General features: G+C 42.1%; 1 protein-coding gene across 5 annotated transcripts in view; it reads left to right on the top strand.

The window, feature by feature from the left end:
* Positions 1–26,593, top strand: part of ARMC8 (armadillo repeat containing 8) — a 60,187-nt gene that overhangs the window by 4,878 nt on the left and 28,716 nt on the right. For 3 of the 5 annotated variants that reach the window (XM_064435599.1, XM_064435600.1, XM_064435602.1), the window contains exons 3-5: positions 10,249–10,320; positions 20,891–21,033; positions 21,125–21,222. In XM_064435599.1, the coding sequence (XP_064291669.1) occupies positions 10,249–10,320; positions 20,891–21,033; positions 21,125–21,222 (313 nt within the window). Of the gene's footprint in view, positions 1–10,248; positions 10,321–15,230; positions 15,360–20,890; positions 21,034–21,124; positions 21,223–26,593 lie in introns of those variants that run through there. The other 2 variants (XM_064435603.1, XM_064435601.1) reach the window with 2 other exon arrangements.

Consider the following 26,593-nt stretch of genomic DNA (forward strand, 5'->3'; position numbering starts at 1 on the left):
TTATGCTTGAGAGGTCTGTACAGGTTTGCTTTGTGTCTCCTTAGGTGCTCCTGTGACCCTTCCCTCTTGCTGTTGTAGAGCTCAGGTTTTCTCCAGTGTGCTCAGAGTGCATTCTGCAAGGTCAGCACTGATGTCAGGTGTGCAGCTTGTGTTGGCAGTGCTTACATTGCCTCACACAGATACTGCAGTGCATTAAATGCTGTGGTCTCTCTGAGGTTCTCTTTAGTGTTTTGCTGTTATTGGCAGAGGAACAGAACAGAAGTGGTTCTGTAAATTTCTGTGCTTTTATAAGAGCTTCCTTTGTCCCAAGGTTGTTCCCGCAGGATCATTTTGTGCTTTGCAGTATTTTTTTTAAAGCATATCTGGGTTGTGATCCTTAGACTGTCATTTGCTTTTCACCTGCTATTAAGCTCAGAACCACATTGTTCAGATGCAAGACTGATACCTGTTTTTATCCTCTAATTTTTTTGCTGGTCAGGGGCTTCTTTGAGAGACATTTTATTATGATTACATTTAGCCTGGTGCCTTCAAAGTGGCAGTATATCATTTTATGGAGAACTGTGTAATCCCACCTCAAGGCTGGGTTTGAAAGGAGCATCTTTTCTGACAAGCCTGGCTTACTCAAGGTCCCAGCTGTTGTTCATCAGGCTATTCCTCAGCAGTCAGAGGATGTCATCCTTTAAGACTTGTAAATTACCATCCTTGTGGTGCACTGAGAATTCCTGTGCTACTGCTGTTCCTGTCCTTTATGGCCAGCAGGAATTAGTAGACAAGTGTTTTCCAGCCTTGTGTGAGCATTTTATTTCTCAGCACAATGAAAGAAACATCCTATAGAAATGGCACATGGTCCTCACACAGTGTGTGTTTTGCATCCAACTATTTCATTTTTGTAGTTTGGGTGTGTGTTAAATGCTCTGGGCACAGGTTTAGATGGCTGTGTAATAGTGTGCTGTGTTCTCAGCTATGACTGTTGGAAAGATCATCAGTGCAGTGTTCACACATAACCACCACAAAAACTCTGAAATATGAGAGGCAACTTCATGAAGTGGGAAGAGAGGAAATTCCCATCTGGGTTCTAATGGAGCAACAGTTACCTCTCTTCAGAAAGTTGTGAAGGGGCTACTTTTTGTTTTTGTTCTTCTTGTCTGTTAAACTTTCTGTAACACTAAGTGATGAACAGCACATGTTTCCACATTTTGCATCTCTAACAACTGCATCAGATTTTCAGTCTCAGTGGGCACTTGTGAACCTCAGTTTTCTGCAGAATCTTTTTTGGTTTTGTGCATATTCCCTTGGCCATGTGGAAATAGAGCAGTCCTTAGAGGGTTGTTCCTGTCATAGTTTGCCCCTGTACATTTGGGTCAGTTCTGTTGTCTCCTAGGCAGTACACTGTAGTAAATGAATATCCTCCCTGAAACTTGGAGGTGTTGTTGGCTAACAATAAGCCAATAATTGATGTAATTTTTTGAAGCATTGTTTTTGTGCAGAGTCATTCATAGAGGGAGGAGGCTCCTGAGTCCCTTGTTGGTGCTTTGTGAACTGCAGGCTGGGCTCTTTGTGGCTCGGAGTGGGGAAGCTGCAGGATGTGACAGAAATTGGAGCAGTTTAGGTAGTGCTGGGTGCACTCCTCTGCTTGTTGTTTTGTTTTTTTTCTGAGAGCTGAGCTGTGAAAGAAGGCTTTTTGGAGGAAGAGGAGGACCTGAAAGGCTTAAACATCTGAGCATTAAGTAGTGCTCTGTGAAGAGGGTCTTTCAGTGCAGTGGTTTTTGTAGTCAGGTGGAAGGGTGGTGTAGACAGAGGGAAGAGAGGGAGGTGCACTTCAATGCAAGTGTGTTCCTGTCACAGAGAAAAGGCACTCTCACTTTTGCATTTTTTTGTAATGCAGCAAAAGGTACATATGCAGAATAGCTTTTTTTTGGCACGTAAGTTGGTATGTGTTGTAACACCTGGTGTAATATTTAGAGGTGGGCTAAACTTCAGGTGTACCTATGAGATTTGGCCAACAATCTTGAGCCTCACAGGGATGTTTAATATTTCAAGCCTTGCATGTACTGCTCTGAGCCCATGAGAGAATGATGGTTATTGACTCCATTTCACTGCTACTTTTGAGATGGCTGTGAAGCCACTTTTCTCCAAGACCCCTCTGTTGAAACAGCCCTCAGTGTGGTGATGCTGTTGCTGTCATGGCTTGAGGCTCAGAGTCAGAGGAGGGAGCAGGAACAGCCTCTGTCAGACTGGCTGATGGAGCTGGAGAGGAAGGATAGGGAATCACAGGAGTGCTGAGGTGGGACTCAGTAACAGAGCTCAGGCTGAGCACAGCTGAACATTGCATGGCCTTTCAGAGTTTACCTTCCCCTGGTTAATCTGGTACACAAAGGCAGTGGCTGCCTGCAAGGGAGGGTGCAAGCAGCAGGCAGCTGGGGGAGAAATAATTCTGCCCTTTGGGGGTGGGGGGTGTTGTAAAGACTGAATTTGTAGGTTGGGCCCAAGGGATAAGTGCCACAGAGCCAGCAATGCTGCTGAGGTTGTGATTCTTCATATCTGGCGTTGGAGTTTCTGGTTCCAAGCTGCCAGTTTGCACTGATTGGAATCAGAATTAAAAATTTGAATTTAGTAGCTTTCCAAAAGAAGCACATTTTCCATTTGCAATATGGAACTTTTATGCTAACATAAAGGGTTGATATTTCTGGTAACATACAAGGGACAGAACCTGCTTTCCAGTTAATTTGTATACCAGATGATTCAGCCAACTGTAGTATGTGTGGTGTCTTTTTGGTGCTGAGCTGATAATGTCAACTGTTGAAAAACTTTTCTTGGGGGATTATAGCAGGAAGGGTAGCTCATAGAATTACTTGCTAAAATATACTTCAAACAGTCATTTATCTGAAATGTCCAGAAACTCCAGAATGAGAGAGTTTATGGGCATATAAATATTAGGGAATTTCTATTCTAATAAGAGTAGAGTAACACCCATTTGAGAAAGGGAATTTAGGCTTGACTAGGCCAGTACATCATCTTAGCTCTGATAGCTATGTGGAGATAAAAATCAGAAGTTTTACTTTATGACAGAGAGACTTCAGATTATTACAATCTAATGAGTAGTAGCTATGTTAAATTAGTAGGGTTTGGTGATCCTTCAGTGGTTGTTGGCCTAAGGTACAGTGGACAGTGTCAAACAATATTCCAAGCTCACATTTAAAACAGCCAAACACATGCTGCAAGGCCATTTTAAGGCATTTTCTGTCCTGAATGAAACTCAAAACTTCTCCATGTAGATCACTTGTGGTGAGCGACATTCTGTAGACAAAGAGTAGTGGGTTTAAAATGGGGCAGTGGGCAAAAGTAACTTTAAATAAAGAGACAGTGAATGAAGAATAGTGCAGTAAAATGTAGTGTTACAGATACCTCTTGGTTTAATGAAATTTCATTCAGTTTTTGCTGAAGCTGTGAGATGCACAGCTAAACTGCGCACTGGGAAGTGAAATATCCTTGGAGAAAGATAGAGACATTAAAAAAAAAGATACCACAGTTACTTGTATTTTGATATTTTGGGTCATTCATGTGAAGCAGCAGTGGTGGAGCTGCTCTTTTCACGTGGTTTGGCTGTTTTGGGACAGTTGTGAAAGAAATGTTTTGCTGACCTGGCATCACAGAGCAGGGATTTTCTGAGTGAGGATTTGTGAGAGTTCTGCTGAGCTGCAGCTGTTTTGCCCACACCTCTGTTCAGATAATACTTTAGGACCTAGTGTGGTTAAATAGCAGAGATTGATGCTGAAATTGAAATGCTGATAATACAGAGCTCTCTCCAGCTATGGTTTGTGTGGTTTTGTTGGTTTGTTTTTTAAAGTTTATCCTGGTTACATAATAGAAGTTAGCTGAACTCCCATCCACCACTAACTTTACATTTGGGTTACATTGTTCTTAAGGCTGAGGGAGGCAAATTGTCTCCATTACTGATCTCATGCAACTTGTAGCACCATTTCCAGACTCAGTGCAAAGGATGAGACAATAAAACATGCTTGGGAGAGTGGGAAAAGCAGCATCTCCCTTTTGTCAGTCCAGGTAGAGACTGGAAAGGAACTTGAGTTTAAACTGTAGCCAAAGACATGGAGAGCTGACCTTGTTAAGCTTGGTCAGAAGGGCAGCATGTGAATTGGATGTAAACTCCTGTGTGGAAGTGAAGGTTTGGTATGAGAGGTTTCTTCAGTCTGGCACACACAGCAAGAGGAGCACTGGAAAGCAGGATAAATTCAGGGTAGGAGTAAGCTGTCAATATCTCTAGCTACAGGTATGGGTCACTGGAACACCTCCTTTTCTGTTTGGTAGACTTTGTCAGGAAGCTCCTGACATGGTAATTTGCTTCTGCAGAGAGGATACTTGAGATAAGAGTTCAAGCGTTTTCAATGGCATTGAGATCTGGAGGAGTTGGAGTAAATGATCACTTTTAGCATTATGTGTATTAAATTCTACTGTTCTGCAGTGCTGTAATTATAGCCAGGTGCTATTTTTCTACAGCACTTTGATTTTATGCACTGAGACTGCAGAATTACTATTGAGAACAACCATGGAATGAGGGGCTTTTGTTTAAATGTTGTTTTTTTAGTTTGCACTGTATGTTGATTGTGTCACAGTTTCTAAGTGTTGAAATTCAAAGGAGTTGAGTAACACTGTTTTGCTTTGCTGCTTTGTTCTTTCGTGTAAAATCATCTTTTTTGTTGTATCAACTGATATTTTTGAATGGGATTAGAAATCTTGAAACTTTGCTTCCCAACTTGATGATTAACTGTAAAAATAAGTTGATTTAGGACTTTTGGGGTTTGCTTGAATTGATAGGAGTTTGTAAAATTTTATTCACTTGATTGGACCAGTCATGTTGGTCTCTACTTACTAAAGGAGTAGAAAACAGCTTCAAGCCATAGTAGTATCCATCTTAGAAATTAATTCAGTGACAGTAGTGATGTGTGTGTTTTGACATGCAAAAACTGGTCATTAAATCTTGACATTGCCTTCCATCCATCTATAAAAATGGGAGAGGAGAGGAAAGGAAGCAGGAGGAGGAGGAGACAAAAGCTGTAGGAAGCATAGTTATCCAAACTTAGCTCCTCCCCAGTGAGCTTCTGGCTGTAGTCCAGCCAGTACAGGTGCCATGTGCTAATATGATCCTGAAACTTAGAAACTCTCCTGCAGCTGGGGCAGCTGGTTTTTGTCTGAGTTGTGTCCCTGTATCAGCTGCAGTACCTCGGTTTTTTAGAAGGTTGCATTTTGAGTTTTTGAAACCTTTGAGAACGCTGCTTTGTGTTGCTCTGTTGTGACTTTGGACAGCCCCTGCTAGATAAATCTCCAGCCCTGACAGTGCTTTGTGTTGGGAGCTTTGTCTGCCTGCATAACTGGCTCAGAATCTCTTGGAGCTATTTCATACTAAAAGTGAAAGCATTGGCTGGAGGTGCCATGGGCTACTTTTCCTTCTGTGATTGTTGAGCTCGTGTTTGTTACCCTTTTCTGTCTAGGAACCCCTGAGATACAGCTCTCTGCTGTTTTCAAAAGCCATAAGATGAGGAAATGTCATGCAGGCTGTTTATTTCCTCTTCTTCTGTGGAGTTCCTGTGGCTGCTTCCTCAAGTCACTCTGGCTCCTTTCAAGATCTTTTGTGTTGCTTTGGTGGAAGGTGATGTAGGAAAGGTCCAGGGCTTCCTAGCAGAATTTTATGATTTATTCTGTTTGTGCTTGATTTACTGTACTTAAAAATGGAGGTAGTGCCAAATGGTCACCTTGTCCTTGTATCCAGGCTGCTTTCTCAGGATTTCTTTTGCAGGAGAGATGAAGGTATGGGAGCTCACTGGGGATGCTGTGAAAGTCTCTTCTTTCTCAGTTGGGACCTGAGCTCACTCTTGTGTTTCACTGGGGTTTTATCCTATGGGAGGAGTCCCAAACTTGGAACTGACTTCATTAAGATGTTGAACTTCAGTAACTTCTGCGCAGGATAAAGGTCAGCGCCTCAGCTTCCTTCTGTAATAGTAATTTTCTCAGGATGTAGTAATTTAATAATATTGGCTTTTATTGGTTAGGAATCATTAAAACTGAAAGACCATATTTTACTTGCAGACTGTTATAGTTAATGTCACTTCTTGCTTGTCTGAAGTGACTATATCTGGTGCCTTTAAACAATTACATATTAAATATCGGAATAAAACCAGAACTTCATACACAGTTGGCAAATTAGCTCTTCTTGTAAATCTTGTCAAGCTGTATTTAGATGGAAATTAGATTTTTCTTTAGTTTAATGTACTTGTAAAATACTTTAAACACTCATGCTGTGTTCATATTCTAGCATGCACTGCACTTTATTTATAGCTAATTAATTGAACTGATTGCTTTTGGGTTGCAATGTTCCAAAACATTGTTAGAGCTGATAAACACCACACCCACCACCTGATAGTTTTTTCTGCTTTTCTCAAGTTTGTAGGAAGAAAATCACTCTTTCTACTTTTCCAGTCTCTAGGTTGTTTCGTAACTTAGAGCTGAATTGTCATGCGTTCAGCTGATGAAACGATGTTTTTATTTCTTTAAGAAGCAATAAGAGATTGAAAAAGCTGGTTTAGCACTTCAGGAAGCAATATTCCCAAGCACTTAGCTAGGAGCTCTGCAGTATCTTATTGTTGGCAGCCTGTGTTATTCCTTCTTGCAGGTTTTTTCCATGTAAATTACTTTATTGCACTATAATACATGTCAGCATAAATATCAGATTTTAAATCTATGCATTAAATTGATTGTAATGCAGGTTATTTTATTAAATTATTTGGAATTTAGTTTGAACGTAAACTAAGATTTAATATTCAGGATATTAGAAAAGCCCAAACCAAAAACCCAGCCAACCTCAAATGCATCTTAAGGGCTCTATTTTATGGAGCTTCAGGTTTGTCTTTTGACTCTCCACAGAGCTGCTGTTCTGAGCTGAGAAACTCCCTGGTGCTGAGGTATTGTGGGTGCAGGTGCCAGCTCTGAGGTTTTCTTGGGAGGCTGCTCCAGCTGTGCTGGTGCCTGGCAGCTGGCTCACAACCTGAGCTTGGAGCTGGGAGTTGGAAAGGCTGCATCTCCCTCTGGATCATGGTCCTGTCACAGGTTAGGCCTGGAGTCACCAGGGATGGTTTGTGCTTCTGAAGTTCTCTCCCTGTAGCTGCACTGTTACTGCTGCTCCCTTTTTCCTCATGCCAAGGACTCCTTTGCACAGAGGAAATGGGAGCAGGGTGCCTGACATGTGGAAATAAAGTGGGGGTTAGTTTTGGACTGAGTTTCTGAGGCTTCTTTGTTGCCTTTTGTACAAGATAGTGATCTTTGCTGCTTTTTTCCCTTGGATGTATCTCATGATGTCTTGGATGTGAAATCAGTCAAGCTGGAACTTGTTGGAGGTAATGTTCTTGAATATGGGAGTTGCCCTCAGCTTTTCCAAGGTTTGTGATTCACCAAGGACCTGGTAGTCCAGGACAGCATATGGTAGTTCCTTGCTTCTTAGGGAACTAGCTTCTTGATCAGGAAAATCTCTATAAATTATCATACGGAACTACATAATTATTTTTCATAGTACACAACAAAAGTCTACTACTATGCAGCATTTGAATATGGCATTTTAAGGGTGTTCTTGCTTTCCATATCCACAGTTTGCTGTGTGTTGAATGGGGTCATTTCTGTAGATGGCAGCTTGGAAGAGAGAAGCGTGGCAGGGAGCTTGGGAGTGCACACAGACATGGGGACCTTTGAGTCCTGTCTGACAGGTTTTGGCCATGTTATCAATCTGAAGGTATTTGGCTTGCCTGCAAGTTGAAGTTGGTCAAATGTACATGTGTTGCATCTGTCAAAAATCTCAAGCTTGTACCATTTACCTATTTGACATAACTTTTCTGAGGAACTTTATGAACATGGGATGGAGAAATTAATCTGAATAATTTACAGATCAGGACTGTGCCCTCACTACCCCTCTCCACTTGAGTGTTATGGAACTTGGCCATGCTCCTGCCACTTGTGAAAGGGTCTCTAAGTCAAATTCTAATAGGGAATACTTATTAAATGGTTATGATGTTAACAAACCGTTCTGTTGGGGATTGGGGCAGGAGTCACAAAAGTTGGGTAGTGTTGTTTTCAGTTTTGTTTTGTTTTACACAAAATACAATGTAAATCACAAGCACAGGGTATTAAAACAACACCAAAATCTATTTGTTAATTTGCAGGGTGCTTGGTTAGTGCCTCCTCTTTAGCTGCCTGAGATGCCTTTGCAGGTTGTGGGGATGGTGCAGCTTTTGATGGCTCTGGTGTCTCAGGGCAGCAGGGACAGGCAGCCTCTTCAGAAGTCCTGGAGTGGCCTGAGCACTTCAGTATCTGAACTTGACACATCTGTTGGTGCAGTTTCCCTTATTCCTCTGAAACATCTGACCCTTGCTTCTGCCACTGTTTTGGACTGACTCTTGTATTTCACAAGCTTTAAAAAAATACCTTTAATGTGAAGGGTTCAGCATAGAAACCACTGAAGTACTGTTTCTGATTTTAGTGACAACTTCAAGTCCATTTGTGGAATTCTCAGGGGCTTCCAGCTTAGCCTGTCTCCTGACCTTGCTCTTTCTCCTCTGCCTCCTGCCTCGTGGTGTGAAGTTGCCCACCTTAGGTTGACACAGCAGGGAGGTGCAGCATTTCCCACCGATGCTGAGCTAAGTGGAGCTGTGCTGGGCTGCCAGTTGCTGTTCAGTGGTGGCTCCTTGGCAGGGAGGTTCCTGATCTGCTGGGTTCAGGGGTGCACTGAACTGCAGCTGAGCTGTGTTAGTGATGCTCCTGTGCTGGAGCTCTGAGATCACAGCTAGACTTGGAGGTGGCCTGGAATTCCTTGAGTACTCTTGTGCATGCAAGGAGAGAGCATGTGGAGAAAGTGCAGGAGAACAATTACCTTTTTCTAATTGAGCTTTATGCAGGTCCTGTTTGTGCCAGTAAGGTGCTGCCTGCCTTGGCTAAGAAGTATTGTACAATTCTAGTGGAGGGAGTTGTTAAACTTGGGGCACTTGGGACAGCTCCTTGGTGCAGTGAAATCTGCTTTTTCAGTGCACACCAAAGGACTGTATAGTGTTCCTGCTGGCCAGGGCAGGCCTTACAGGACAGGGCTGCTCTACATTTCTTTAAAATTGCAGATAGCAGCTGGGAGAGATATAGAGGCAAGAAAATGTGCTCACTTAAAGCAACCACTAACACTCCCAAATTGAGTAAATTATATGCATAGTGATTAACTTATCAACTTTGCTGCTAACACTATAATCAATCTAGTTTTGGGTTTTTGATGATAAAGAATTACCTGAAGTTGATCTTTCTTTATTCTCTGCTCTTAAAGGCCCCAACAGCTAGAAGGCTTCCTAGAAATGAATCATCTTGATTTTCGTAAATCAGTTTTAAGTTGCAAGCTTGCTTTCAGATTCTCTGGATGTTCATGTATGCTCAATGTGCTCATTTGAAGAGAAGAAAGAGCAGGTGGTGACAGTTTTTAAGATGCAGTAGGAATTTTCTGAACAAGGTTGCAAATCACAGGTTTTCATAGGAGTTCTTAGTGTGTGCAACCAGTGTCCACTTTCCAAAGTGCATCCCATGTTCTGGTACCACAGTATGAATGCCTGTAATGTGTGTAACCTTGCAGTGACTCTCAAGTGGGAGAATGCTCTGGTTTCCATTTAATTCCTGAGATTTTGATGTACAGATGTTTAGGTGTCCTGCTGAAATACATGAAAGGAAGCCTGGGGTGAAGAGAGTAAAAGCCTGGTCTCTGGAGACTGGTGATGGTTCCTCGTTCCTTTTCCTTAGCTTGCCTTTCCCTGCACCCAGTAGACTATTCAGTTAATACTTTAAATTACCAATATTTGACTTTCCAACCAGTAGTGGGGTATTTAAATTGTTTTAGAAGTCTAGTGACAATGTGGGCACAAAGAACCAGTATATCTAGTTTTTCTCAGTAATAAGACTTCTTGGTTTATGGCGTGCATGTGAGATAGTTTGGGTTTTTGCTTACTTGCAGGAGTTGGGATGTAGTGGAATCCCAGAGCTCTGGGGTATTTTCCTGTGGGCTGAGGAAACTGTGCCCTGAAGCACTGCCCAGTGTGTAGCTGCAGCATGGACATGTGGAAAACTGCTTGATAAGCCTCATGGAAATAGTAAATTCTATAGATAAGCCCTCAGTACCTCAGCATAATTTACCAGGGTTTGTTTTTCTTTCTGGATTTACAGAGATATGAAAAATGCTGTAATTGGAAACAACAAACAAAAAGCCAACTTGATTGTTTTGGGAGCAGTTCCAAGGTATGTCCTTTGCTACTCTCCTTTTCACTGATTCAAAACAGGTCTGGAATAATGATCCTTCGATCACAGGCACTTTTTTGTTTTAACTTTGATTGTAGTTGACTGAATATTTTCTTTAATGTAACTGAGAGACACTTGAAATATCTGTTAAACTCATGTATTACAGAACAGGCTGTTGAGTAATGCTTTTCATTTAGAATTTCATAGAATTCTCTAAAGTAGTCTTGGTGTTTTTATTGAACTTTATCAGCTCAGGAATAAAATCTATTTTTTTGACATTGATATTAATGATGGATGCAGTGGTTGTATCTTAATCCTGTTCTTCAGCCAATTGCCTGGTGAGTTCATAACTGAAAATGTGTAAGGTTATGTTTAAGATTTAATTTAAAATATTGAAAAACATCTGACATAATTTGCTTGTCTGCTCCACTTGCTTCAGAGGATTAAAAACCATTGATTATACTTTATTGTACCTTGCTGCTTCAGCTGATGTTAACATTTTCTGGACCCTGATTCCACTAGTACAAATTGAGCAGGTGACTTTAACTCCTAGATTGCTACTACAGCTTTCATTTCATCTCTCTTCTCCTCTAGCTTTCTTTCAGCCTCAGTTTGCACCAATGTGGAATGGAAACCTTGAGCACTGCAGTCCTTGTGCTGTCAGTGTGGCACCCACCTGTATCTTTTTGCTTAAATGGCAACCAGGTCCAAAACTGTTCTGCCTGAGAGCTGCTGCTGCTGTCTTGTCAAAAATGCTTTTTATTTGCAGAGAGTCTCTTCTCACTGACACACTGAGTTTGTGCCAATGCTGGCCCTTGAAATTCTCTAGGGATTAGCAGTGGGGCCACCCCTGTACAAAACCTGCTGGGTTATCTTCCCTTTTGACCAGCTACAAACAGGTGAAGAGAAGACTTCACAGGAGATGAAAATATGAAAATGAGCATTTGTTGAAGATTATGAGAAATTTATGGAATTTCTATCAGCAACAGGCCTTAAGGGTTTTTGCAAGTCCTGCTGATTCTTGTGGTTCCCATTTTAAAAGCTACAGAAGACCTTCACCTTCCAAATCTAGAATCTGCCCATTCTTACATTTTGTAGGACTTCTGTTCCCTCAGTTATCCTGCTTTTTGCTGTTGCTTGCTTTTGCCCAGTAAGGAAAATTCAAAAGTGCTCTTTTCTTCATTGCTGTTAATGCCTTCTGGCTGTCTAGGTGAATTATACAGTTAATCTACAACTGCAGAGACATGACTGGCCCTGGGAAATGTTAAAAAGTGAACTATCATACTTGTCCTCTCTTCAGGACAAGTTATTCTCAAATGACCAGAAGTTTCTTTAGAGATGTTCAGAAAAGGCTCTTCAGACTGGAGAACTAGCTGAAGTACATTGAGTTATTGTGACCAAAGGTCATCCTCCCTGGCTATAACCTGGCATCATCTACCCCCAGGTGCCTTTCTGAAGGCTTTGCAATTTCCTCAAGGTGTTGCAGACAGACTTCAGTAGATTATAGACTGTTTGGGTTAGAGAACCCCTTTGGTTGTTCTCTGTCAAGGAGGGGGGAGTCCTTTGGCTCTTTTGGTGTGCCTGCTGATCAGTGGAGCTGGTGGAGTACAGGGGCCTGTGGAATTCCAGTCTGCAAAGCCAGGCCTCTCCCTCAGTGAGGGGAGGAATAACTAACATGGCATTCTTTATGTCTTAAAGAACCTTTTTCTTTTCACAGAGTTCGTTTGCAGGTTCTCATGGGAAGTTGATTCTCTTCTCTAATGGGAATTGATAGAATTCTGCTGCAGCTTTGTCCTGTGGTTCAGCTTGTTTTTTTACTCATTTCTTGCTTCTCTCTCCTTCCCCAAGTATTCCTCTATCAAGCTTTCAAAAATACTCTTTAGACCCAAGGAACCCCTTCAGACCTGTCACTCAGTGGAAAAGAAAACAGTATCTTCAAATATTAGAGTAGACTTGTACAGTGTTTGGAAACAAGTCTAGAGGTATCTTTTGTTTGAAATCGGGCCAAATACTACTGGAATATATGAAATAGCCCTATTATTTTAAAATATTGCAAAGAAATGCAAAGTCCTTTGAAGATCTTCCTACGAAGGAAGCAGGTTCTGTGGAGGAATGGTGGATCCCTGTCATTTCTGGGCCAGTGGCCTCCTGAGAGCTGGCTCTTCAGTGGTGTCATCTTTGGAAAGGGACATGTATCAATACCTTAAATGAATATTTTTGGGGCCCTTGAAAGTTGTCTGACCTGTGGTCATCTCTGGACTGCTTGTTCTGAAGAGGGTGTTAGGGAAAACAAAGTTGATTAAAGAAAGCTTGCAGAATTTCCATGTCTGGAATTTAAAACTAGGAGGTGTTAAACCTGTACAAATGTGTGCACAGACTTGGCTCTGGATGTTCAGAATGGAAATAGCCAGCTTGTGTGTGGATTTTGTTTCCTAAGAAGTGATTTTCTATATCTCTTCCTAGAATCATAAAATTTCCATTCTCATGGAATGCTGGCCTTGGGCCCTTGTCAAGGCTGCAGAAATGTTACTTTTTGAAATTCTTGCTTTTTAGTAGTAGTCCTAGAAAATACAATTTTTAAAGTTTAGAGGGGAGAAGTTATTTTAAGGCCAAGTTCTTTAAGTGGCAGGCTGCTTAAAGCTAAGTGGCAGATCTTAAAGACACAACAGCATTGGTAAAAATAATTTCCTACTTGTACTGTCCTTCAGCTTTTTTTTCCTTCTACCCCACATTAGTGCTAGCAGAGACCAAGAACTCCACAGTAATTGCTGGTGTGCCCCTTTGCTCAGCAGTTTTATAAGAACAAATCCTGCAGCTTGTGTGTCTATCACGTCAGACACCTCTTCGGAGTCCAAGTTCAATATTTAATGCTTTCTGTCAGTCCTCTTACAGCCTAAATCTCAGGGAAATGATGGAATCATCAGTTCAAATGTAAATTGTTCTTTTCCGAGTCATCTCAACAGGGCTTCTGAACTAACTAAACGCTGTTCATCTAGCAGCAGTCTGCAGTGCTGCTGGCTCCCAATCCTCTGAGCTGTAAATGGCTCACAGAGGTGGAACTGGAAAAGAAAACCCTTCAGTGAAATGAGCAGGAGCAAGTTCCTGCTCAGTCAGTGTTCCCAGTCTGTGGAGCAGCTCTTGGTACCCAGAGAGATGCAGCATTGCTGGTTTGGCACTGAAAGGACCAGCAGTCCTGGGATCATTCCCTTCCTTCTTCCAGTGGGGATGGCAGAGCACAGGGAAGGCAAAGCTGAATTCCAGTGAGCAGAGCATAGCTCTGTCTTCCTGTTTGTTGTAGTTACCTGTTCTGTTCTGTGTGATTTTGACAAAAAACCTTACCTGAATGATGTTATTGCTGATCTAATTATTGCTGAGAGTTCAGCATTTAAAGTCTAATCCACTTCATTAAGAGCTTCAGTTATTCCTTTGCTCCGAAATTAATACAGTTTTTAATCAAATCTTAGTCCCAACCACCCAGGGCCTTTAACAGAATCACTAAATCATTCTTGTCACTTACTGAAAATGATTTTCTAACTTCCAGCTGATTGTTCCCTTATCACATAAAGTCAATTATTTGGCTTTCTAAGGTGGTAGTGCCCTTCTTCCCAAAGCTGTCTCTAGGTAGGTGCACCTCAAAGAATTTTGTGTAGCTAATTTTAACCTTTCCCTGGCATTTATTAGTGATTCTGTTTAACTCTTGGGTTTTTAAATCTTTAAAATTTATTTGGAGTACATTTTAAAGGCCATGTAGAACAGCTGAAGGACTCTCTTCCATTCCATCACTTGGATTTTGAGTTCTGCACAGCAGACTGTTAGGTTGCCTATGGAAGTGAAACTAGTAAGAATTTATTGGAATTTTACATTGTTTCTAGGGCTGTAAACACAGCAACATTAAATTTTATGTTTTGATTTATTGTTAAACATAATCAAATTCCTTCAGGCAGTGTTGTTTTAGAGTTTGCCAAAAGAATAACAGATTGCTGCTTTGGTAATTGTGTAACCTGGTAAAAAAGATGAGAAAGGAAGTGCTTTAGGTGGCTGTGCCCCTGGCAGTGCAGGTGAAATGCCAGCTTGGTGTAACAGAGCTCCTCTCAGAACCACCCTCGGTGCTTCTGACCATGTCCCACCTCCACTTGTCTTGTGCTTGACTGCACTAAGACCTGCCTCAGCTCAATAATCACACAAAACTTAACTCTCACAAAAAGCAGGCCTTGTTTTGTGGGGTTAAAAACAAGACAGATGAGCAGAGAATGGGGAGAGCAGGACTTGCCCTACAGCAGTGGAGAAATGTGCCTTGAAATGCTGAGGGGCTGCTGGGGTGGCAGTGCCCTGGATCCCCATCAGTGGGAGCTGGAAAATGGACCAGGACAGCCACTTCAAATGGTTCCATATTTGATCCTGCCTCAGAGCAAGGCCTGAGGATCTGTCAGAGCTCCTCATGCCTCCAGTGCTCCTCTGTGCCCACCTGGTTGTCATGGTGCCCGCAGGAGTGAGGGCTGGCCTCTGCTGGGGCTGTCAGTGGATGTGCTGTTAGCAGCTCTGCACATCTTCCGGGACCTTCCTTGTCCCTGGCCTGCTCCCAGCTTGCTTCCAGGAACTCCCTGCACTTGGACTCAGTACTGTGAGGTCTGTCATGAACATTAGGGAGTGTTTAGTCCAAACTTCTTGGCTGTCCTTAAGAGGTCAGGACACAATTGTTTCCTGATGCCTTGTTGTGTTCTTTGTGCAGTTTGCACTGGGATTTTCTGTCATGCACCCCTCCGGGCAGGGATCTGTGCACAGGTGCTGTGCTTTGCTCTCTTGGGGGAAGGAGCTTCACCTGCCTTGCTGGTTTTCCAAGGCTTGCTTTGCTTTAGGGTGCTGAAAGAGGTGGGGAGCAGAGGCTCTCCCATGGCTGTCCTTTGCTTTTCATCAAATCAAGTCAGGAGTCAGGACTTGATTGCATAATTAGACATCTCTTTATGAGGAATAATTCTCTCCACAAGGATGATGTGTGTAACTGGAGCGAGGTATTCTTCTAACACAGCTGTGGAGTACAGGTGAGTCAAGGCAAACATTTGCAGTCAGCAGAATTGTGTGAGAGCTGTTGTTTAGAAGCTGTACAACCCCATATCTCTGAAGTGCCTGTTCTGATAGCAAAAAGAAGGTTGTTAATACAAGATGTACTTCTAATGCCACCTTTTCTATTGTGGTTTTTTTTTAATTTTAAGTTTCAAGTTTAAAACTATAATGTAGAAGGTAGCTTTATGATACCTCATGTTACTTCTTCTTAAGGAGCTGGAAGAGTCAAATCTGTACAAAACTACTCAAAAATGTGTTCTTGACATCCTCTTTCATGTACTGATGCAGGATTTTGTATGGTGATATCAAACTCAGTGAGACTGTAGTGTAATCTTTTTGTATGCAATGGGGTATATCAAACTGCAGGTGAATGGGAAGTAAAAACAGCTTGATTTTTCGTATAAGGTCACTTGAGATCTTCAGACAAAAACTTTTAGAATTGGTTTGTTTTAATGAACAGTAGTTTTTCAGATGGTGGTCATAAGCTGGCTGATATTCTAAATCAGACAGGAATTTCTGGAAAATTTAGGATAAAGTTTGAATGTGTTTTATCAAAGTAAATTGAATGAACCATCCAGTGGTGAACATAGGAATAAGACACCAGTCTTGAGCAAGGTGATAAGATGGTTGAAGCAAGACTAGGTGGAGATGTTGCTTTGTGTAATGCCTATTAACACACTTTTTGTGGAACAAACGGCTTTTATAATCTCAAAAATAGTCTTAAACTGAACCAGTGTAATTCGCTGTGGAAGTTAAAACTGAGTGCTGTTGGTGTAAATTTATCTCTGGTTCCAGGGGCTGTGTGTTCCTATTGTGGTATAAATGGCTGCAAAGAAAGGATGTATTTATGTTTTGCTGTGTGGGTCATGGAATAGTCTTAGGGGGAAACATTGGAATAAATTCAGCTCAGACTGGAGATCTGAAAGTGGTGATGCACTGGGATGGAGGGGTTTGATCTAGTAACCAAGAGGAGAGGCAGCCACCTCAGAAGCCTTCAAGTCACTTGGAAGGGAGTGTGGGCACCTCGAGGGAGCTGGGAGCGCCTGGTGGGAACAGGGCAGGAACCCATGGAGTGCTGGGGGAATATTCCTGCTGTAAACAGGGCTCCAGGGGAGGAGCCAGGGCTGTTTCCAAATGAAACATCATTAAAGAGGAAGGGGAGGGAAAACTTGATTGGAGTTATGAAAAATGTGGAGTTTCAAATCCAGACCTCTTGCAGCTCAGTAGATATTGAAACTCCCCAAAGGTGGATTTAGTTACATGAAGGATCAGACTGGATGCAGGTTTTGTGGTGTATATGGAACAGCTCATGGAATATTAATGTTAGTGAGGATGTCTAAGCATTAGGATAAATTACTAGAGCTGCAAGCTGAGACTCCTTGTTTTACTCCCAAGGGAAAAGCTCTCTGTGCAGCCAGCTTCCCTACTTATAACCCTGCATACTGCTCAACTTGGCTCTTTTAAAAAACTGTGCACTGTGTGAAATGTTTCAGAAGCAGTTATTTTTGCATTCAGGGAGGGCTTTTCAGGGAGTAGTTAGCCCAGGTATCTTGGATCCAACCTCTGGAGATTTGGAATTACCATTCCTTCTAGAAGGGAAACTGGCATCCCACTCCAGAATAAATTTCTGTGACTAGTAGTCATAAAAATCACTCATTTTTTGAGTCTTCTTGTGTAAGAATCTCCAGGTATTTAATTTGTCACTTTAGATATTATTGTACAGAAATTATTCTGAAGGCTTTTAAAATTATCCTTGGTTCTGTCTTTGGGAAGTTCTGGGGAAAGTGATTGTTTCTTGTTATGTCTGAAAAGTAGTGCTTTTTAGCACTAAAAAGAACAGGTTGAAAAAAAGTTTGTGTTCCTGTCTTGTTTGAACTATTCTCAATACATTAATTCCATTCACTGTTTGGAGTTGACTCTCACGGGGACTTCCAGCACGTTCAGAGGTCACCTCTCTGCATGCAGTGAGTTTTTATTCCATGTTCTGTCAGCCAGCAGGGGTCACTCACCCCAGCAGTGCTTTCATCTGTGTGTTCATCACAGGGGTTTTCAGGGAACAGCTTTTGGGCCTTCTTGCAACGGACTGGAATGCAAGCATCTTCCAAGGTAGAGTAAAATACAATAATTCCACAAGTAGAGTATTCATCCCCTTTGCAAGGGGGCTGGTAAGAAATGTTCAGCTAATCATGACTGAATTAAAGCTTTTATTTATTAACATACTTTGATGAAAGATGTCTTAAGCTTCACAGCATTCAAACTGTTTTCCTGGGCTCTTCCTCCACATGCCTGCCTATGGGGTTTGAGGAAGTGCTGAGTTTCATTTCCTTGCCAGGTGTTTTAGGAACTGGAGAAATTTTTGTGACTACTTGTGAGTGGGCAGGAATGTGAAAAAGGGAATTTAACTTCTTTTTAACTGTGAGGTTGGTGCTCAGACTGGACTGGGGAGGTCTGAATCATGCACATGTGTTTTATGGTGTAGAGCTCAGGTGCATCTCACCCGACTCAGTCATCATCAAAGGAAAGAGAAAGTGCAGCTGGGTCTCTTCCTTGCCAAGCCACTCTACTTCCCTTTTGTTCAGCAGCTCTTCCTGTGAAAGTTTTCTACTTTAAAGTAATCCGTGGTTTTCCCAGGTGTGCATCATGCCTCCAGCTGACCTCATTTCTGTTTCTTGGCTTGATTGTTTATGGAGTCCATTGGAGTGTCTTTCTGGATGAATTTGCTGTCCTTCCTCATTTGGATAGAATTTCCTGGATATCATTCCTAACACTTGAGAAAAAAAAAGCCTTAATCACTTAATTGCCCTTAGAAGGGCAGAAGTTGTATTTTATATAAATGTAAGTGGAGAATATTTGAAGAAGCCTTATAGAAGTTTGAAAAAAATCCAAACACTGCATTTTAAAACCATGGAAAATGCTCATTTATATGTGGTAAGATCCTTCCATCAGGTTTATCTAATTTCCTGTTTGTTGTAATGAGCTTTACTGCAGGACCACAGGCTGAAGAGTGTCAACAAGAACATTAGCACCTTTTTGCTGTTTAGACAACCTTTTCTGTGTGGCTGTGCTTTTGTTTTCCTCCTAAGCACACAAAGTGTGTTGTGATGGTTCTAGCACAGCCTTGTTCCAGTATTTCTGCTGGCTGATAAGGGGTAAGGCTGCAGATCAGGGATCCAGGTTATGCAGGGATGCTGTGTTCTTAGAACATTTGAACTATGAACAAGTACCTTAATCATATTTTTAAGTTCCCAAAATCCAAATTATAATCTTCCCTTCTGTCCCCTGCATATAAATGCCATTTTTCTTCTTTTTTATCCTGATGATGTTAATGTAAAGGAGGACTGCATTACATCTTTGCTGAATATGTCTAGGCTAGAGCTTGGGAACAACAAACCAGTCCAGGATGTTCCCCTGGACAATAGGAGCATGTGGATCTTTGTCTTTGATGCTGGACAGTACTTTATTATTTAAGTTTTATCTTTAGTGACTATATGGATTCTCCTCACTTGAAACTTTTTGTAATTTTATAGTTTGTCATGGAAGTACCTAATTTTCAATGTTACTTGGTGTCAGTTCTGTCTTTTAAAGACAGAAATAGAAAATATTACAATATGCATGTCTAGCTGTGTGGAACACCTGATCTGAACTCAAACTTATTTTAAAGATTTAGAAAAGGATATTATTAGTATTTCAGGAACTTATTGTATGTAAAATGGGAACTTAAATTTTGATCTTCACTAATTATAAAGTTTAGGTAAGGCTTTCTATTTTAAGCATGTTAGACTTTAGAGTGTAGTCAATGTGTTTAATTTTTGCTCTTTAAGAGAAGCAGAACTGTAACATTTGTTCCACGTGTGGGGCGTTAATGGGAAAGAAAATAGCAATTACTTTCCTTGGAAGAGAAAAGCCTTCAGAATTTCATGTGTTTTTGAATTTTTAAAAAATCCTTTTGGGGAAAAAAGTCTTTTTAGGACGTGATATTGTGGGGCTGGAGCATGTCCAGGGAAGGGAACGGAGCTGAGGAAGGGGCTGGAGCAGCTGGGGGAACAGCCTGGAGAAAAGGAGGCTCAGGGGAGCCCTTCTGGCTCTGCACAGCTCCTGACAGGAGGGGACAGCTGGGGGGAGTCGGGCTGTGCTCCAGGGAACAGGGACAGGAGGAGGGGAAATGGCTGCAAGCTGTGCCAGGAAGGTTCGGGTTGGATATTGGGAAAATCCCTCCTGGAAAAGCTTGCCCAGCCCTGGCACAGCTGCCCAGGGCATTGGTGGTGGAGTCCCCATCCCTGCAGGGATTTAAAAGTTGTGTGGATGTGGTATCTGGGGACATGGGGCAGTGGTGGCCTTGGCAGTGCTGGGTTAATGGTTGGACTTGATGATCTGAGAGGACTTTTCCAACTTTAATGATCCTGTGGTTCTGTGACTGAACATTTCTGCATACAAGCAGCAGGTTATTTGTTGAAGGCCTTGCTAATGAGAGAAGGCCATTGGTGTGGTCTGTACAGGGAAGACACAGAGCAGGTTTTCAGGACTTTCTAGTGAAAATGGAAGGAAGTACTCCTGCATTTCTGAATTTCTAAATTGGCCTCTAGGTTATTGAAAGCTGTTTTTAAAAAGGTTGTTGCTACTGACATGTTTTAATTAGTAATTAGATCAATATTTACCAACACATACAGCAGAGGAGTCAGCCAGGGTTAGAACAGTAGATGAGATTGTGCTTTCCACATAGGAGCTCAATATTCTCTTCTTTTCCACAATGAATTTTAGCAAGGATCTCTCAGTACGTTTGTACATGACCACAGCAGCTTTTGTTTCCTGTCGTCACCTGATTCCACAGGATTGAGGGAGTGTTATTTTTCCTTAGTGATGATTTTACATACCACTGATTATGTATTTTGCTTCTTGATACTGTAGAAAGGATCCAAATAGATTGGGACCCAAATGACACCATTGGCAAGATGGGCTTTAGGCTTGAAGTGATCCTGTTTAGCTCCAATACAGCTGCCTCTCTGCACATACAACTTTCCTGGGCTTTCTTTGCTTATGTGATCATTTCTCAGTGTTCCAAACTCAGATTGCCCTCAGTCCACCCCATGCTTGTGCTTGGTGGTGGAGTTACTTTGCAGGTGTGACCCAGAAGAAATCACTGCCAAAGATAACCATCCCCACAATGGTAATCAGGTTTTAAGGTTCCCTTTCCCATCAGCCTCAAACTGCAAACTCATTTCCTTCAGCTGAGATTTGGGATTTCCCTGTTATCCTGGAAGGCCCATCCTGGATGTCAGTACTGTGACAGTACCTTTTTAAGAAAGAACAGTGGGTTTTTTTTCCTACACCAAATAAAAGTTGTGTAGGAACACACAGTGTGAAAAGGTTGTGAATGAAGTGTTACTCTACTCTTTTGCTGAGTCTTCATCTTTCTTTTAAGGTTTTGCATAGCAAAGTTCAGATTATTTTCTATTAGACTTAAATTTTCTCTTCCATATGAATTTTCCTCTAAAAATACTTGTGTTTGCAGGTTGCTGTATTTACTCCAGCAAGAGACCTCAAGCACGGAGCTGAGAACAGAATGTGCAGTGGTCCTGGGCAGCCTTGCCATGGGGACAGAGAACAATGTCAAATCCCTCCTAGACTGCCATATTATCCCAGCCTTATTGCAAGGTACTCCTCCCTTGATGGATCTGTGTCAATAAATGTTCCTAAAGTACTGAAATAAACAAAGACTGAATGGTTGATGTGCCCATGTTTATAGGATTGCTCTCGCCAGATCTGAAGTTTATTGAAGCTTGCCTGCGATGTCTCCGTACCATTTTCATCAGCCCTGTAACTCCAGAGGATCTGCTGTACACAGTAAGTTGTAAGCAGATTGTTATGTCTTTTTAAAGGCTGTAAAGAGGGTGGGAGTGAAAAATCTTGTTGTCTGGAGTAGTAATAAGGCCTTGTTTGAGCAACAGCATTAGCACTTCTCTCCTGCCTTTAAGGCATTTGGCATCTCTGACATTTATGGCTGGTTTGATATCAGCTGATCACGGGGTAGCCCACTGATAAAGAAAATACCTACATGGTCAGACTTGTGTGCAATCTTAAGGAGGAAAAACTGTCTCTAAATGGTATTTAGAGCTACTGTTATCAGAGCTGTACTGACAACAGTTACTTTCTGAAAGTTTATTTTATCCAGCATTGTCCTTCCTCTCCAGCTGGGAGAGGGCTTGCTCAGTTTTTGTACTTCCAGTGGAAGAGCTTCACCTCTAAAATGTCTCTGCTCTTAGTTGGTATATGTGTGATTTGCATTTAAGTGACAGGAAGATAGCAAATGTGCCTCTCCAGGTGCTGTAGTCCTGAGTTTGTCCTGGAGCATGTGCCAGCTGGGCTCTTGGTGCTGGCCCTGGTTAGGTGACTGGGCAGAGCCCTCTCTGGAGGCACTGCTGTCCCTGGGGTTTGCCCAAACCCAGGGATTGCCTCTTAGTGGGAAGGAGGGGCAGGGAGAGTTCAGCAGCTTCCTTCCTGGTGTGAGGTGAGCCATGGAATGAAAGCTGTAGTAGACCAGCAATCTCTTCCTGCTTGGAAAATGGGAGCATTGCCTCAGTCTGGGGGAGGTCACAGAGCAGCTCCAGCTTCTTAGAGTAACTGGGCACCCACAGTGGGAACCACTCTGGTCCCACTCATTGGGAGCTGCTGCTTGCTGAGGAAGTCTTGATGCTTACAGAGAAGGGCACAGCTGGCCTGTCATGTCTTACTTTCTCTACAGTTTGGCTGTTAATAGTCAACAGATTTTCTTTGTGATTTTTTTGTCTCATTGTTATGCACTGCTGCAATATCTGTTTTGTTCTCTATTCATTTTTCCAATGAATTTTTACATTTTCATTCCAGACACAGGTAGGCAAACTTGTTATTGTCTATGGGCTCAATCTTACCATACACCTATTCTGAATTTCATCTGCCAGTTAGTCCATCTCAGAAAGTCAGCTTGCATTTAGTGTGTATAGACAATCAGCCAGCTTTGTCCTCCACTGTTCACTGCCTTCTTTTCCAGGTGTTTGGTGATTGTTCAGTGTGGAAAACCTCAATGCATATTGTATGTGTGAGCACCAAAGGCACCCATCCAGAGTGATCCAAGGGCTTCCTCTTTGTGTCTTTCTTTGGCTTCACTCCATGCTCCCAGATTTGCCCAAATCAGCCTCTAAGAGTTGATAAGTGCAGAGGCATCTGCTTCCTGCTCTCAGCATCCAGAGAGGGGTTTAAGATGACTGTCTCCATTAACAATCCATAGCTCTTCTTGGGCATCAGTGCTCAATAGGGACTTTTAATTGCTCCCTGTCTGGAGGAGGGGTTTGATGTCTTGAAGGGAGAGGAAGGGTTAGAGAAATGGGCAGAAATGGGAAGGAACCAGCATTAGCACAGAAATAATCACTGCCATGGGAACAATATGCCTGAGGACTGGATTTGGTGTTTCATGCTTTGCTTTCTCAGCTGCACAGCAATGACATCAGCTGCTCCCCAAGTCCTTCTTCAGGCAAATGGGGTGTCCTGGAATTAACCATAACTACAGGAAATGATCATCTGGTGAGGGGTCCTTGCTCCTTAGTTCACCTGTAAATCCCATTTTCCCATTCCCTGTTCCAGTCAGACACCTCAAAATTAATTATTTTATGATTATGCTTAAAGTCCTATTTCTGCAAATCCTTTTTTTCCCTTCTCTTGTGGGAATACCCCGAGCCATGCTTTGAAAAGAGCTGAATACAGATCCTTTGATAAGATGCTTTTCTTATCTCTTGGAAGGTACAGCCCCAGCCCACACTGCTGTATTTCACAAGGCAGCAATTGAGACATTGGCTTTGCAATTAAAGGAGTAATTATGGGCCTAATGAACAGTTCATGGTAGACATTCCAACACTGAGAACAAGAGGAAGAATTCAGAGTTCCCATGTAGCCACCCTGCTCCTTCTTTGTTTCTGGTCCCAGCAGTTCCGGGGAGACTTTCACCATCTCTGTGCAGCTGTAGAACTTGAAGGTCTCTCAAGTTCTGCCCTTTTCAGGTCCTGTTTTGAAAGGTAGGAGACCAAGTTTGTCAGTGGCTTTTCATTCCTCAGCTCAGCAGTTTTGGACAAAAACTTCTGGAAAACTGGATCTTGAGTTGTGTCTAACATGGAAACTTTCCCCGAATTTTTTCATGATTTGACTGCAGAGAGAAGATGCTCTCTCTCAAACCTTGGGCAGGACTGTTTCCAAGACAAAGTGTTGGGAGTTAGCTTAGAATCTCCAAAGGTGTTGCAGTCATTCTAGAGGTTTCAGAAGACCTCTCAGTTAAAATCCAGGATATACAAGTGCTTTAAAGAGTGCAGCTTAAAACATTCCTTTCTGTTTGTAACAGGTGCACATCACCCACAGTAATGGGAATATTTCTCCCAGCAGAAGTGCTGGGTCTCAGAACTACACCTTTCCTTTTGAGCCTTTCTTTATGGACAGAAGCCTGAAGGATCAATTGCTGACAATTTTGTGTAATTCATTCTGTTCAGTTCCAAGGATAAAATAGTTCTTCAGAGGTGGAAACATTTGGGCAGTTTCCTATAGAAACTTAGGGTTTGTACTGAAAAAATGTGCAGATCAATCCATCCAGGCAGGTTTTTAGAGTCTGATGCTGAGCTGTGACACCAAGTTATATCCAGACTTGCTGTGCCAGAGGAATCCTTGTTCATGGAGGCTTCCTGCACAGGCAGCGTGCAGGATTTGGTGCTGAGACCCATTTAGTGACCATGCTGCATTTGGAAATGAGGAATGACATGGAGTTCAGGGGGACAGATCTGTTGAGGTTCAGACATATGTTCAGACTTCTTTAAATTCCAAGATTATTGTGCATGCAAACCAGCCAGTTCACCATAGCTGGGTGTGTTTTGGCTTGCTGAGTAGATGGAAGCTCTAAAGCTAATCCAGTTTGACTGAGTTCCTGTTACTTCAACTCCTGATACCTTATTGACAACAGAAGAATGGCAGAAAATGTTTCCAGCCCATGAAAGCATTCTGCATGTTTCCTGACAGATGTTCTCAGTTGTGATTCTATTTTCCTTGCTCAGTGGGACCCAGATACAATTCCAGTGGGAGCTTGCTGTCTGTGCTGGCCTTGCAGGAGGTGCATTCCCTGCTGGGAGTGCTGCCCTTACAGGAGTTTGGAGAGTGAAGGCACTGCAGCAGGATGAGACTCTGTCCTGTAGAGACAATGAGGAATCAGTTTGAGAAGTCTCAGTCCTTAGAAATGATGAGTGAAAGGCATTCCTGCTTCTTGGGCAGGTTTGGGATGAAAAACCTGACGTCACCTGGTATTGGCCAGGCTTGGTAGAAGGGAGGAGGCACACCTGAGAGGATCAGGATATCTCACACTGACTAATAACCGGGTGTCTAATGAGCAAAGAGCCCACACTGCCAAGTGTGCACGTGCTCCACCACAGCTCAGTGATCCACAGTTCCTAAGGGAGGAATCTGGGTCAGCCTCTCATGCCTTACTCCTTCTTTCCTTCTGGCTGTCTGTGGTGTTTGAGCCAGGAGCAAGGCTGAATGTTCTCCAGTCCAAACTGCTTCCTAAAAATGAGAGTTGTAAAAGAACCAATTCTAGCTTATAGAGCTCGAATTCAAGTTATTTGGGTGGACAGAAGCATTTCAGTTCTCTGACTTGGGGAAAAGAATAGCTACCCTCAATGAAAAAGAAGTGTTTTAAGAGTAGATCTTTGCAAATTTTGTGTTAAAAAGGAATATGAAGAAATTAGGTATTGGGATCCAAGCAGGTAAATGTAACTATTAAGTCTTTCTAAGTTCTGTTTGTATGGCCAATAATTGTGTTACAATATGTATGATACAGAGGTATTTGTCCTAAGTTGCCTGTAACTGCTTTGTTAGCAGATAGCATTTTAATGGGTTTGTGAATGTCATTGTTTTAACTGTAGCTTATGAGTGTAGGCTCAATCTCACTAGGGCTGCTAGGAAGATCCTTTGTTATTTAGATACCAATACTGAATAAAAGTGGAATTATGTAGCCTCACACTGACACCTAATCACTGTTCACATTTCTTTGGAAGTCAGTTATGTCCACACATCCCTTAGTTCTTTCTAGGTTCTTTTGTGATGAACATGCCAAAATTCTTTTACAAGTTGGATATTATAGCAAAATTGTAGAGAAGAATTAACAGTTTTCTTAAAAAACACATTAAGGAAGCCCTCTTGGAACTTTCCAAGAGTTTTTAACCTTTTCATACTCACAACACTTCAGATTTGATAGAACATAATGAGAAGGTGTATAAAAATGTCTATAAATAATTGCTTTTTAAATGTATAGTCCAGAATATCTAATAATACACATTTTTGTGTATTGGCAGAATTTCAGGGGACTGTGACTGTGTTTGCAAAGATTCATTAACTGTACAGTGACATTGTTGGGGTCACAGTGGCACCACAAGTCCCCTACCACAATGTTTGGTGGCAGAACAGCCCTGTCTCGTAAATGCTACATGAAAATGGTTTTCATCATCCAGCACCTAATTTCTTCATATTCCTTTTTAACACAAAACCTTCCCATCCAGGAAGTCACCACTGGGTCATGGTGCCACACTGGTCAATAAAACACAAAACGCCATGTGCCATTTCATTCCCATTTCTGTAGCTCTGCTGTAGAGCTTCCCAACAGTTTGAGGCTCAATTTCTGACTATGTAGATCTTTACCAAAAATTTCCAATCTATAAACTGCAGCTGGAATACTCCTGTGATCAGTACTCCTGTGATCAATGCTGTTGGATTTTTAGGTGAAACTGGACCATTGCACAAGGATGTTACTGGTCAGGATGCAAAATAAGTGTTTGTTGGTTCCTTCTCTGATGTTGCACATTCATCTGTCTGGATTAAAAGAGTTTAACTGAATAATTATTTTATTCAGAGATGTGCTGCTTTGATAGTTGCAGCTTGAACCCTTTGAAATAATTCAGGTTTCATAGTCGGGGATTTCCCTGCAGGAGATTTCAGGTCTTGCATCTTACAATATAAAGCTCCTTTTTTAAAGCATTCCTGCCTGTGAATCCTGGTGTGTCTTTCTTCTCCCTTTCCTCCTGGCTTCATGATGGTTGTGTCTCAGGGGAGCTTTATAACTGAGCAGCCTCTTAGCACTGATTGTGATGTTGTGTTGAACACTGATGGGGCTTGATGCCTCCAGCTGCTGAAGATTTGCAGAAAAGGACAAGAA

Source organism: Passer domesticus, chromosome 11 (genome assembly GCF_036417665.1).
Source record: "Passer domesticus isolate bPasDom1 chromosome 11, bPasDom1.hap1, whole genome shotgun sequence".
NCBI classification, from domain to species: domain Eukaryota; kingdom Metazoa; phylum Chordata; class Aves; order Passeriformes; family Passeridae; genus Passer; species Passer domesticus.